Source organism: Leuciscus leuciscus (genome assembly GCF_965113295.1).
Source record: "Leuciscus leuciscus genome assembly, chromosome: 3".
Classification (NCBI taxonomy): Eukaryota; Metazoa; Chordata; class Actinopteri; order Cypriniformes; family Leuciscidae; genus Leuciscus; species Leuciscus leuciscus.
In genome coordinates, this window is record NC_138727.1 from 65,310,739 (window position 1) to 65,324,753 (window position 14,015).

Here is a 14,015-nt window from a genome sequence, read left to right on the forward strand (position 1 = left end):
CGAACTACATTAGTACACTAGTACTGCCTACAGCTCAGCTCTACTGTCCAGTTCTGGGCCTCAGTATGCTGAGTCTCTCAGACAAGAGGAGGCCTAACTACTGCCTTCGAGGAGGCTCAAAGACTGCCTTCACACTGTCAGTCCAAATCCTATTATGTGTGAATCCGATTGGAATCTGATCTAAAATGATTGATGTCCACCCTGTGTATCGCACCTGGTCAGATCCCATTTGTGTGTCCGTGCTGCTCTTTCATTTTCTGGAATATCTGCATTGGTTTCTATGGCAACGACATTGCATTGGTAGGAATACGCCAAATACAACAACAACCGCAACATGGAGGGGTTTGCAATAGAGATGTTGTCTCATTTAAAGCTGCAGTCGGCAAGTCTGGCAGATTGAGGGGACTTAGAGCCACAATTTTGAATGTTTACAACTCTCATGCCCCTCCCCCACTACCAGCGAGCACCCTCCCATCCAGTTCGTGCTCGCCAGTGCATGTGCACCAGATTTTCTGTGAGCGCGTCCGTCTCTTCAGCATCGATCAACACCATGGACTCGGAGGTAGGCCGCCCTGGCTAATCTATCCATAGATAGCAATAACCGAGGAATTGGAAGCTTGTTAGTAGATTTTCTCTCCGCCATCACGCGTCGTACAATCCAACACACCTGCAAACTTCAGGCGTGTGCATGTGATATTGTAACGTGCGCGAGGCGGAGGCGGGGGTCTGTGGCGTGTGCACGAACTGTGATTGACAGTCAGATCTCACACAGCCCTGCGCTGATTGGACCAGAAGAACCGGGAGCGGTGGATTTTTGCAAAACAAATAAAACGCTCCAGGTGGAGGAAGAAGTGTGGTTTTTTTTCTAAAACCGGCTGATTTATGTTGTTCTGTCGGAGCATAGTGTCGGTTTCAGTGAATATGATAAAAAAAATCTTGCCGACTGAAGCTTTAAATTTTGCACTGGACTATGCGTCGTCTGAGGCAGCGACAGAACCGGATGGCTTTATTCCTGCTGTCGCCTCCGCCGGGTTCAAAATATGTCTCCGTCATATTGTCATTTTCTGCTCGTCTGGCACTTTGCAACAACACAGCATTGTTTCGGCAGTTTCCTATAACAACGTCTGACGTTAACGTTTTACGTGGCGTGAGAAAGTCACATAAACCACGCGATATCCGATCAGACTGAAATGGATTTCCAGACATGCGATTTGAATAGGATTTCAAACCACAAAAGGATGTAGCTTGAAACGGTTTGCAAGATTTCATGTGATCTTTTTGCTGTTCACATTAGCTAATCCTGATCGGATTTCAATCGGATATGCACAAAAATCGGATTTGGACTGACAGTCTGAACGACGGCCAAAGAGAGCCTACAACTCAGCATTGTAACCTCGGAGGCGCGCAGTTATCGAAAGCCAAATGGTTCAGAATTTGCGTGCTTTTGACCGCCGTATCAATATTAAAACGCCGTCTTCATAACGCCGCCAGGCGTTAAATAAGCACCGTCAGGCGATAAGTTAACGTCACGCGCCGCCACGCGTTAAAATAACGCCACTCGCCGATAGATGTTAAATTGACGCCACACGCCACTCAAAATGCAGATTTATGAGCTCATCTACATGGCCCCTCCTCTACTGAGTTTGAGGACTCTATGGCAAGTCGGAGAGGACAGTCCCGTTTGGAAGAGCGCGGAAATGGCAAGGAGAGGATTTGTTTTGCGGTGTAAACACACTGTAAATGACTTTGAGTGTGAAGTGTAAATGTAAATAAATTTTGTTCAAGAAAAAAAAAAAAAGGTCTAGCTTAAGATCCGGCGCGATGTAGTCTGGCTCACCCCTCCCGTTATCAGAGACCAGAAAAAAATGTCTATAGAATCAAATAATTTCAGATGTCTAATTAGGGATCGCATAAATGCCCAGCTAATTTGCGCATAAATATCCCTTAATTTCCCTTTATGCAATACCTTAAATTAATTCATTAAATTATATTTAAATTACATAACAAAGTTTGGGAGGAGCACGTTCAGATAATCAAATCAGCACGGGATGAGTTAATCAACTCATTGAGTGCGATAGGATGGAGTTGGCAATTTGGCTTAGAACTAGGCTATTAACAGATTTATGAGCTCATCTACATGGCCCCTCCTCTACTGAGTTTGAGGACTCTACGGCAAGTTTTGGGAATTAGCAGTTTACGTCTTATAATAATTACAAATTCAGAAATGCAGGTTTGTTGTGACTGTGAGTGCAAATCTCAACATTCAATTTCAGATTTTTATTTGACAGGTTTTCACATCAGAGCTGTAAGTGTAAATTTTAGCATACAAGTTCTCAAATTCAACTGAACTTCCTTTTCTACGTGCAATTCACACTAAGCGCTTTATTATAACTATTAATGTCGCTGTCTTCACGAAGTGCTGAAATGTCAATACAGTATCTTTATGACAGGAAAAGAAGAACCAAAAGCGGGAATTTGTAGGAAATCAAACGCTATTAACGAAACAGAAGATCAGAGGGAATCATTTCTTTAATTTATTTTTATTATTTTATTTAAAAAAATTTTACCGGGCCGGTCACGGCTTTCATAGTTTTCATTTAGGCTGTGACTGCGGAGACCTGCAGTTATTTTCATTTTTAATTTAGTTTTATCAGTATTTTGATTTTGAATTAGTTTTATTTTTATTTTTCGTGGTAATTTTAGTTTAATTTTAAGCAATTTCATTTTGTGCTTTTGTCATAAAAAAAAAAAAAATGGCTATTTAGGTTTGATTTAGGCTATATTAAATTATTTAGGCCTAGCCTATACATAATATAGCTATAGGCTATTTAAGTTTAGTTTAAGTTTTTATTTCTTTCCAGTTCATAATTTTGAGCTTCAACTTAAACTTATTTCAGTCTATTGCAAGGCAACATTTCGAATTTTCGTTAATTTTTTCAACTAATATTATAGGCCCATTTTATTTAGCCTAATTTCAGCTTTATTTCAGTTAACTTAAATGCTTAATGTTGCAAATTATTTAGGCTAATGCCGGTCAGGGACACCATTAGGCCGGGAGTAACACACTCAGACAGGCAACCCCATAAAAATAAAGTTTGATTTGCTACAAATTCCCAGCTTTTGGGTCTTCTTTTCCTGACAGGCCATGTCATGATGATACATTGACATTTCAGCACTTCATGAAGGCAGTGACATTAATAGCCTAGTTCTAAGCCAAATGGCCAACTCCATCCTATCGCACTCAATGAGTTGATTAACTCATCCCGTGCTGATTTGATTATCTGAATGTGCTCCTCCCAAACTTTGTTATGTAATTTAAATATAATTTAATGAATGAATTTAAGGGATTGCATAAAGGGAAATTAAGGGATATTTATGTGCAAATTAGCTGGGCATTTATGCGATCCCTAATCGCAGTTAGACATCTGAAATGATTTGACTCTATAGACATTTTTTTCTGGTCTCTGATAACGGAGGGGTGAGCCAGACTACATCGCGCCTACAATTTATTTATTTATATTTTTTCTTGAACAAAATTAATTTACATTTACACTTCACACTCAAAGTCATTTACAGTGTGTTTACACCGCAAAACAAATCCTCTCCTTGCCATTTTCGCGTTCTTCCAAACGGGATTGTCCTCTCCGACTTGCCATAGAGTCCTCAAACTCAGTAGAGGAGGGGCCATGTAGATGAGCTCATAAATCTGCATTTTGAGTGGCGTGTGGCGTCAATTTAACACCTGGCGGCGTTATGAAGATGGTCAAAAGCATGCGAATTCTGAACCATTTGGCTTTCGATACGCAGTGCGCCTAACAACTCGATGCTGCGCCAGCCGGAGCACGGAGGAGCAGTCACTATAAAAACACTAGCCAAGGAGGCTCTAAGGGAGCCTAACGACTTGACAACACTGCCTCACAGAAGAATTCTCATAACGAGAAGAAGCCTAACAAAGCTCCAGACCTTCAATGGCTAAGGGGGTTCAGAGAGCCCAAAACAGGGAAGGAGGCAGATGTTATTGAACCTCTGGGACCCTAGAACCCGTTTATTTTGAATCACTTCCATTTGGTCTTTTCTTCTCTCTCTGGCGTCAAGCCTCCTCCCTGCTCTACCCCTCAAAGGAGCTTTCTGGTCTTGTCTATTATATTAACTATACAGAAATATCTTTTAGCAAAGAGTATTCAGAATATAGCATGACCATCAGTGTAACTTGCAGAAATGTACACAGTGTTCGATTAAAACGTGAACTTGAACACACAGTTCCTGACATACAGCAAAAATAACAATCTGCTGTACAATCATATTACTGTATTGACCAATCAGAATCCAGGACCAGAACTGCCTGGTTTATAATGCAAAATACAACTCGTTGATCACATTCCTGAAATATATATATATATATTAATTTAGGTCTACTCCTTTAGCTAACAATAATATGCTCTAAGAACGATTTTCTAGCGTTCCCAATAAGTGATGAAAACGTTATTTCTGAATGTTCTCAGAACGTTGAAGACATTCAACAGAAAATGAAACATTCCATGAGCGATGTATAAATTATATTTTTGTGCTAATGTTTTGAGAACATTGTTAAAGACCAGATAACTCTGAATGACCATTCTGTTAATGTTGCTGAAAGAACGTTTGTTCGTAACTTTGAGGGAACCCTGAGGCAATGTTCCCTGTTAGCTGGGAAGTTTCCGGCTCTGGTGTGAATAGGTCCATATGTGAATGTGAATGTCACTAATAATCTTATATTTTTTAGCAGCAAGTGTGTTGAATCAGTCTCTCAGTCGCTTCTATTTGCTTTGTTTCTCGTTTGTTTTTTTGGGTGGGGGGTGGAGGGATGGAGAGTGGACAGAGTGATTGAGGGAAGACAGAAGAACACTTAATGAATATTCATAATGATTCAGATTATTAAAATGATCACCACATCAATGATTGGTGATGTTTAATTGAGGCATAGCTAGTTCCTGTCCCTTACCCTACCATACCATCACTCTCTCTCTCTCTTTCTCGTCCCCCCTCCCTCTCTCTCTCTCTCTCTCTCTCTCTCTCTCTCTCTCTCTCTCTCTTTCCGTTGCAATAGTTTTGTCCCCCTCTCTTTTGTCTTTCTCCCTCATGTTTCTCCTCATGTCTAATGAATTTCACTTGACCTTTAAGCTTGAAAAGAAACGGAAGACTCTGCTGTTGAACTGAAATGTCTCTTTTTTCTCTCTTCTGTACACCTTCTGCCTGTCTCTCTCTCTCTCTGTCTCTCTCTTTTTCTGCATTTATACCTCTCTCCCCCTCTCTATTTCAACGCTTGAATAGAAGTGGACCAAAAAGGTAAAGACCATGTTAACGCCGCAGTTTCTCTCTCCTGTCTCTCTTCATCTCCTCATCTTGTCTTCCTCTCTCTTTCTGTCTCTCTCCCTCTCTCGCTCTCTCTCTTTTCTCCCTGGCCCTTGTGATGTGCTCTAGTTTGATGCAGCTCCTTCATTTTCCTCCTTCTCTTGTTCACAAACCTTACAAACACAAGGACGAACTTCCTCTCTCTTTTCTTTCTCTTCTTTCTCTCTCTCTCTCTCTCTCTCTCTCTCTCTCTCTCTCTCTCTCTCTCTCTCTCTCTCTCTCTCTCTCTCTCTCTCTCTCTCACACACACACGCACTCACTTGTTTTCTGCTCTCCCCTTTGATTTGCTTGCTGTTTGAAGCTCATTTATCCTCAGATCCAAACGACACGCGTGTCTCTGTTCATCCCTTTGCTTCCCTCAGGACCTGTTGTCGTTTATTTAGCATTTAAAAAGAAAAAACTCCTTCTCTTTTAGTAACTGTGTGCACATGCCGTGTTCCTGAAGTGCTTGACCTGAGTGAGTGGATGTGACTTGAGTGACAGCTGTCCCAGCCAATCCCTGTCCTCTGTGTGAACTAACCCGCATCTCATTGGCTCCAAGGTTCCTGTAGCCCCGTCCCCTCTCTCATGACTCTACCTCAAATACTCTAACCAAAAGTGAAATGTAGCAAACCAGTTTGACAGCAAACAAACAAACAAACAAACAAATCTATCTATCTATCTATCTATCTATCTATCTATCTATCTATCTATCTATCTATCTATCTATCTATCTATCTATCTATCTATCTATCTATCTATCTATCTATCTATCTATCTATCTATCTATCTATCTATCTATCTATCTATCTCTATCTGTTTACCTATCTATCTATCTATCTATATCTATCTACCTGTCTATCTATCTATCTATCTATCTATCTATCTATCTATCTATCTATCTATCTATCTATCTATCTATCTATCTATCTATCTATCTATCTATCTGTCTATCTGTCTGTCTGTCTGTCTGTCTGTTTATCTCTCTATCTATCTATCTATCTATCTATCTGTCTGTGTCTGTCTATCTATCTGTCTGTCTGTCTATCTATCTATCTATCTATCTGTCTATCTATATGTCTGTCTATATGTCTGTCTGTCTGTCTGTCTATCTGTCTGTCTCTATCTATCTATCTATCTGTCTATATGTCTGTCTATCTGTCTGTCTATATCTATCTATCTATCTATCTATCTGTCTGTCTGTCTGTCTGTCTGTGTCTATCTATCTATCTGTCTGTCTATCTGTCTGTCTGTCTGTCTATCTATCTGTTTATCTATCTATCTATCTGTCTGTCTGTCTGTGTCTGTCTATCTATCTGTCTGTCTGTCTATCTATCTATCTATCTATCTATATGTCTGTCTATATGTCTGTCTATCTCTCTGTCTCTATCTATCTATCTGTCTGTCTATATGTCTGTCTATCTGTCTGTCTATATCTATCTATCTATCGATCTATCTATTTATCTGTCTATATCTATCTATATATCTATCTATCTGTCTGTCTGTCTGTCTGTGTCTATCTATCTATCTATCTATCTGTCTGTCTGTCTATATCTATCTATCTATCTATCTATCTATCTATCTATCTATCTATCTATCTGTCTGTCTGTCTGTCTATCTATCTATCTGTCTGTCTGCCTATCTGTCTATCTATCTATCTATCTATCTATCTGTCTGTCTGTGTCTGTCTGATCTATCTATCTATCTATCTGTCTGTCTATATCTATCTATCTATCTATCTATGCTGTCACACTCTTATAATGAAATTGTATTTTCATCTTTAAAGAATTAAATCTCTCTTTCTCACACACACAGGCACTCATGATACAGCAATAGGTAGTGTAAGATGTGTGTTTGTGTTGTGTGCGTGTGTGTGTGTGTGTGTGTGTGTGTGTGTGTGTGTGTGTGTGTGTGTGTGTAGAATAGATCTGTTTATAAGATCTACTCTTTATTAGTCTAATACACTTCATCCCCTACTCCTGCTCATCTCTGTTATCGCTCTGTCTCTCTCCACCTCTAGTTTTTGTGTGTCCTGGGACATTAATGCGAGTGTTGGAGCCCAGTTCTGTGCGGGAGGCGGAGCATCAGTCGGGGGCGTGGTGTAAAGACCCTCTGCAAGCGGGCGATAGGCTGTACGTGATGCCCTGGACGCCCTATCGCACTGATATGCTGTATGAATACGCTTCCTGGGACGACTACATCCAAAACAGGGTCACCACCACCTATAAGTGAGTTTGCGCCATAGACGGTAAAAAAATATGGTCGTAGTGTCCGTGACGTCACCCGTAGCACGTCACTCCCGGTAAACGAAAATGTGCAGCGAGGCGGATTAGCTGAGGTGACGTGATGCTAACAGACAGCAGACAAACGCTAGTAGTGACATCAACGGCAATCCACCTGTCACTCAAATGGCCACGCCCTTAATTATGCACAACTTTAAGGCTCAATATCATTTAAACGGATGAGTTATTAAAAAATCCACCCCCCTCACAGTCGTCATGAAGGGCAAAATTAGCTATATAGACCAAAACCACTTTTTGCACCAGGCTGTAAACATGTTTTTTTTCTGCTGTAAAGTTGGGATTTTAACATGGGGGTTTATGGGATTGACTCTCTTCTGCAGCTGGTCTCTAGTGGCCAGTGGATGAACTGCAGTTGAAGTCACTTCCGTGTTGGATTCAAGAGAGAGACTGAAAGTTTGCCGCTTGGTTTGCGCAGTTAAATTTGATTTTGAAGGCTTTGTGAATGTGACCACATAAGGAATGATGAAGGTTGTATGAATGCTACTGAATTAACATGCACCAATGCAAAATTTTTCTAAATATCATAATCATTTGTTAAAGGGGTGGTAAAACGCCTTTTTTCGAAGGCTTGATTGTGTTTGTGGGGTGCACTGTAACATGTGTTCATGCTTCGTTTTTAAAAATTTGCATTATTTTTCACATATTTAACCATTATTCTACACTGCTCTGTCCCTCCTTGTAAAAACGGTTGGATGATTTCTGCGTTCTATGAAGCCCCCCCCTTCAAAATACGCAATGGGCTCAGATTGGTTAGCTGGCCCAGTGTGTTGTGATTTGCTAACCGCCAAGTGCACGTTGTTCGGAAACGTCACGCCCCCTTATCTTTACCGGTAGTTTGTGCTTCAGTAAACAACGGCGTCAATATTGCCAGTTTGAGCCCGAATCAGACCCAGAGAATGTTAGTGGAGAGGATCGAGCAGAAACTGTTCAAGAACGGCTGTTAAAGGACGTTTCAGAAAGGTATGTTTTTTAAGACTGCAGATCGCTATATGACACTGTTACTTTTGTATATTTAGAACGATTGTAGCTAAATATCTGTCGCCTGAACTATTAATCCAATACGAACACTAAACATTGGCTTTACAACAGTAGCCAAATCAAACACAAAACCATGTTTAGCATGCCTGTAGATAAACAAGCATGTAGATAAACAATACATAAGCTATAATCAAAGAATAATTTACACTGATCACATAAACGACAACAACCACGAACATTCCAAGTTCGCTGCGCTGGTGATATGTTTGTCGGATAAGTATGAATTAACGTTAGCATTTAACAAACTGGTTTGTGGAGCCAAACAGCGTTGTCCTTCGTTTACTTCCTTGCTACAACGTACAATTAACAATACGAACTATTACAGGAAAACACAACGACGAAAAATAAATCATACTTACAGGTTGTGGCCCGTAAACAGTTTCTGTTTTTAAAGTTGGAACTGCTCCATCTTTCAGGACTAGCCTTTGTGCGAATCCTTCATCGGAGGAGGGGTTTATGTAAATATTGGGCTTAGTGATGTCAGCAAGCCCGCAGGAATGTCGTGTAGTCCCTACTGGCCGTTTTTTGTAGTTCTTAGAAATTGATTTCTTTAAAAGCAAATATCTCCCTTTGCTTCAAACTTTGAAAGTTGTAACTTTGCAGATGTTGTTTATGCTCAAACAGCAACATTACACACTAACTAAAGTTAGAAAAGTGAAATCGTGTTTTACCACCCCTTTAACAAACAATTATTCATTACTTCAATGAGCTCATTGTTTCTGCCTTTAATTATTACCAGTGCTTTAAGTGGGCCGGTACGCGCCGGTACTCAGTACCGCCACTTCCAAATATAGCTCTTGAGCGTACCTCCACCTCTCCGTGCGCCCAGAACGTGCTTTTAGCGTACCGGTACGCTCATTTGCACATCTGTTTTAATCCTTTGGCTGCGCTGCCGCTTTTCAGAGCGCCCTTCACAATGCACGCTTCCTTATTCGTCCCACCGAGAGCAGAGACTACATTGCCCATACACCCTTGAGTTTTACAAGTGAAAAGCGCATGCGTCGCTTTTGCCGCTGTCAGTGTCAACAACTCAACGTGGTCCGGAGAGGGTGTGTGAAACGCGCAACCATAGCTGCTCGGTTAAAATACAAATACAATGAACACTTAATATGCTCTCTTAATATGTTTTATAATTTATTTTATGTACATTTTGTTCAACATTTTTTCAATACCATTTTGCACACTTTATTTATGTTCAGTAGCTCTTTCTAGCTCAAGCGAATCCACAGATTAATAAAATGATTTATTATTTTTTATAAGGTCATCTGTTGACTGCTGTATATAAAACCCCTTCAATATAGTTGTTGTTACCTCCCATATACAAAATAAATATATTTGAAATATATTTTTGGAATATATGCAAATATTCGAAATTGGCCCAATAAATATAGGATTTTCAATCGTATTTGGAATATATGCCACATATATGTTTGACACTATAAAATATATTTCAATATATTTTTTTCCTGTATGGGCTCAGGGGAGGAGGGGAGTCAGCAAAAAATAAATAAAAAATAAATAAAAGAATAGAGTACTGGCACCTCTTTTGGGCCACTTAAAGCACTGATTATTACATTGTATTAATTAATCCATTTTTAGCTCACTGTGATTTTTTATATATACATTTCTGAAATACATAACTTAGACACAGTTTCCTCTGATAACAGATCACTCTAAATTGTAATGTGGACTCATGCATTTTCTGTAAAGCTGCTTTGAAACAATGTGTATTGTGAAAAGTGCTATACAAGTAAATGTGAATTGAATTGAATACTGTGACGTTTCTGTGTAATCGACAGGTTGCCGAGTCGAGTGGACGGCACCGGTTTCGTCGTGTATGACGGGGCTGTGTTCTACAATAAAGAACGCACACGCAACATTGTGAAATACGACCTGCGAACTCGCATCAAGAGCGGCGAAGCCATTATCGCAACCGCCAACTATCACGACACGTCGCCGTACCGCTGGGGTGGGAAATCCGACATCGACCTCGCCGTGGACGAACACGGGCTCTGGGTCATATACGCCACTGAAGCCAACAGCGGACGCCTGGTTGTTAGCCAGGTGAACTTCCTGTTTATGTCTTCTCTGCATTGTTCTGATTGGTTATTAGTGGTGTTTTCCAAAGGCAAGGCATCACTGTTGTTATTCGTCATACTTAATATTATTCTGGACAAAAATTTGGCACGCTACTCCTCCCGCACCGTTTGTCATAGACCCATGAGTGAGGCATCAAATCGTGCGGATTATTGAGGAGAGGTGTGCTATGACTTTTATAAGCGATCGGATGTACGATGCTCGTACAGCGGACGAAAAAGCGGGTGAAAAAGTCCCGTAGACTTAACATTGCAGAATTTTCATGAATTCAAATGCCGTTTTCATACATGCAGGGCCTGAGAGCCCTTTCTCTCTCCCTCTCCCTCTCACTCTCTCTCTCTCACTCATTTGACTCATCTTATCAAGCAGCCACATAGCCACACCCTATCAACCATTTACAGCACCCTAGCAACCATCCCATAGACTTCGAAAAATAGATGAGAGCATCAGAGCATCATAGAGATACGCAAGTTTGGCTATTTTGATTTAGGCAGACATCCAGTCTATTGGTTTAACCCTGCTAACTGTCTAGCCACGCCCTAGCAACCATATAGAGCACCCTAGCAACCCAAACCCAAAGTGGGATATCTTCAAATCTGAATGTCATAGAGGCATTGAGGTTGGTTTATATCATTCACACTGACAAGCAGCCTTTGAAGTAACATCATTGGTAGCTGCCAAGCCACTCCCTAGCAACCAAACAGAGTACCCTAGCCACCGTTTAGCAAGAACTATATCTCTGCGTCAGAACATCGTACAAAGATGTGGGTTGGCTCTTTTAACTCATGTTTGCAAACAGGACTTCCAACATGCTACACATGCTAGCAGTGAATAGCTACATGCTAATAACAACTAACTAAGTGTTAAATAACATGTTAAGAAGTCTATAAAAACTCCATAGTAACCATCTGTGACAACTACAAACCGCCAAGTATCACCCTAGCAACCACTCAGAACACCCTAGCAACCGAGTGCCGAGTTTTGCCACTGCAAGCACCACTTACATTTTCTTCAGGAAATGTACATTCTAGTTCTTTCCTTAATCCGATTTTGCTCGTGTCTCAGGTGAACCCGTACACGCTGCGTTTCGAGGGCACGTGGCAGACGAGCTTCGAGAAGCGCATGGCATCCGACGCATTCGTGGCATGTGGCATCTTGTACGCGGTTCGATCCGTGTACCAGGACGATGACAGCGAGGTGGGCGGAGACCTGATCCTGTACGCCTACGACACGCGGCGAAACCGCGAGGAGCCGGTGAGAATCCCGTTCCCAAACCCGTACCAGCACATCTCGTCCATCAGCTACAACCCCAGAGACAACCAGCTGTACGTCTGGAACAACTACATCGTCCTTCGCTACCCGCTGGAGTTCAGCCCACCGCAGCCCACCACAGGTAACACCTCACAATCTCAAACCATACCCTTACGCAACAAAAATATATGGGAATATACTGCAAAATATAATGCGATATATAGGGGTGGGAATCGAAAATACTTAAGGTCAGGAATCGGATACTTGTTATAAAATTTCGATTCCTCTTATCGATTTCTTTGTGAGCATTTCAAATGACTTTAAACCATTCAAGCACGAGATGACTCTGTTTTCTGTTTTCTCTGTTTCCATGTGTAACAGTGTATTTGATCCGTGCAGCTATTAAAGTGACAGCAGCCTAATATTCCTGTAACGCCTCACAATCTTTAACGATACTTAAGCTGGGTGCACACTGTACGATTTTGGCTGCGATTTGGCTATCTGAGACAAATTTTACAAACCCTAAAAGAATCCTCTGATCCTAGGCTAAAATCTGAAGTCTTTAATCGTTAGTTAAAACGAACAAACTAATGTTCACCGACGACCGATTAATGACCGCTGCAATCAAATTTTACCTCAGACGAAATTCTGGCACTGTCAGAAGATTTGACTCACAGTCCAGCAGTGTGATTCTCATACAACGACCATCAAATTATCTTCGTTTTTCAAGACTAGTGTAAGATTTCTGTCCCTTTGTGCCTCATTTCAGTCCTCACATTTAGCAGTTGAATGAACAATGACCCAGTGCTGAGTGAGAAAGTTTTCTCAACTTTATTGGCACTTTGTCTGAATATATATAGTAAGAATATGAGGGGGTAACCAATAAGAGTACATACCTTCCATCATATAGGAATACAATACATTGACTAACAAGTCCATATATGGTCAGTTTCTGGCTAGCTTACCACAAGTACATCTGCAGCCAAGAGGACCCTATACTGTGTTATAATGGGCAGAATAGGAGACCATTCCCCATCCTAACCTAGAGGTCCACATAATGAGGAAAAGATGTTGCCTATACCTTCTTAGAGAACAAAGAACCCCTTCTGTCATATCCTTCATGCTGAGACTACCATCCTTGAATTCTTTCAACTAGCCATGACCAAAATTAACGTTAGTGTAAGTAGGCAGTGTCAGAAGATTTGACTCTCAGTCCTGCAGTGTGACTTTTCCTACGACGACCGTCAAATTGTCTTCGTTTTTCAAGACTAGCCGTGACCAAAATTAAAGTTAGCGTTTTCTTTGTAGCCACCATTTCTATCCCGCATGTAACACAGCTCACAGTCACCGAAGGTGTCATTGATTGATGATGTAAAACTCCAGACAAGTTTTCTTGCGTGTGTCCGTTTTTAACGCATCTTGACTGCTGTACAGTCTGACATTAATGACAACTGAGATCTTACAGTGTGAAATTGATAACAGATCTTACAGTGTGACATTGATAACTGAGATCTTACAGTGCGACATTAATGACAACTGAGATCTTACAGTGTGACATTAATGACAACTGAGATCTTACAGTGTGACATTAATGATAACTGAGATCTTACAGTGTGACATTAATAACAACTGATACAGTGTGGCATTAATGCCAACTGAGATCTTACAGTGTGACATTAATGATAACTGAGATCTTACAGTGTGACATTGATAACTGAGATCTTACAGTGTGACATTAATGACAACTGAGATCTTACAGTGCGACATTAATGATAACTGAGATCTTACAGTGTGACATTAATGACAACTGAGATCTTACAGTGTGACATGACTTACAGCGATGATCATGTTCGTACAGTCTGACAAGCAACAATCTTAAGGACTATTATAAATTGCACAGTGTGCACCCGGCTTTACAGTGTTTGTTTTCTGTGTAACCTCACTGCATTGGTTTTT

The 14,015-nt window shown here is 40.8% G+C and overlaps 1 protein-coding gene across 1 annotated transcript in view; it reads left to right on the plus strand.

The window, feature by feature from the left end:
- Positions 1-14,015, plus strand: part of LOC309495481 (adhesion G protein-coupled receptor L1) — a 163,220-nt gene that overhangs the window by 27,009 nt on the left and 122,196 nt on the right. The window contains exons 5-7 of the mRNA XM_082165297.1: positions 7,391-7,598; positions 10,511-10,775; positions 11,874-12,201. Coding sequence (XP_082021423.1) covers positions 7,391-7,598; positions 10,511-10,775; positions 11,874-12,201 — 801 coding nt within the window. The remainder of the gene's footprint in view (positions 1-7,390; positions 7,599-10,510; positions 10,776-11,873; positions 12,202-14,015) is intronic.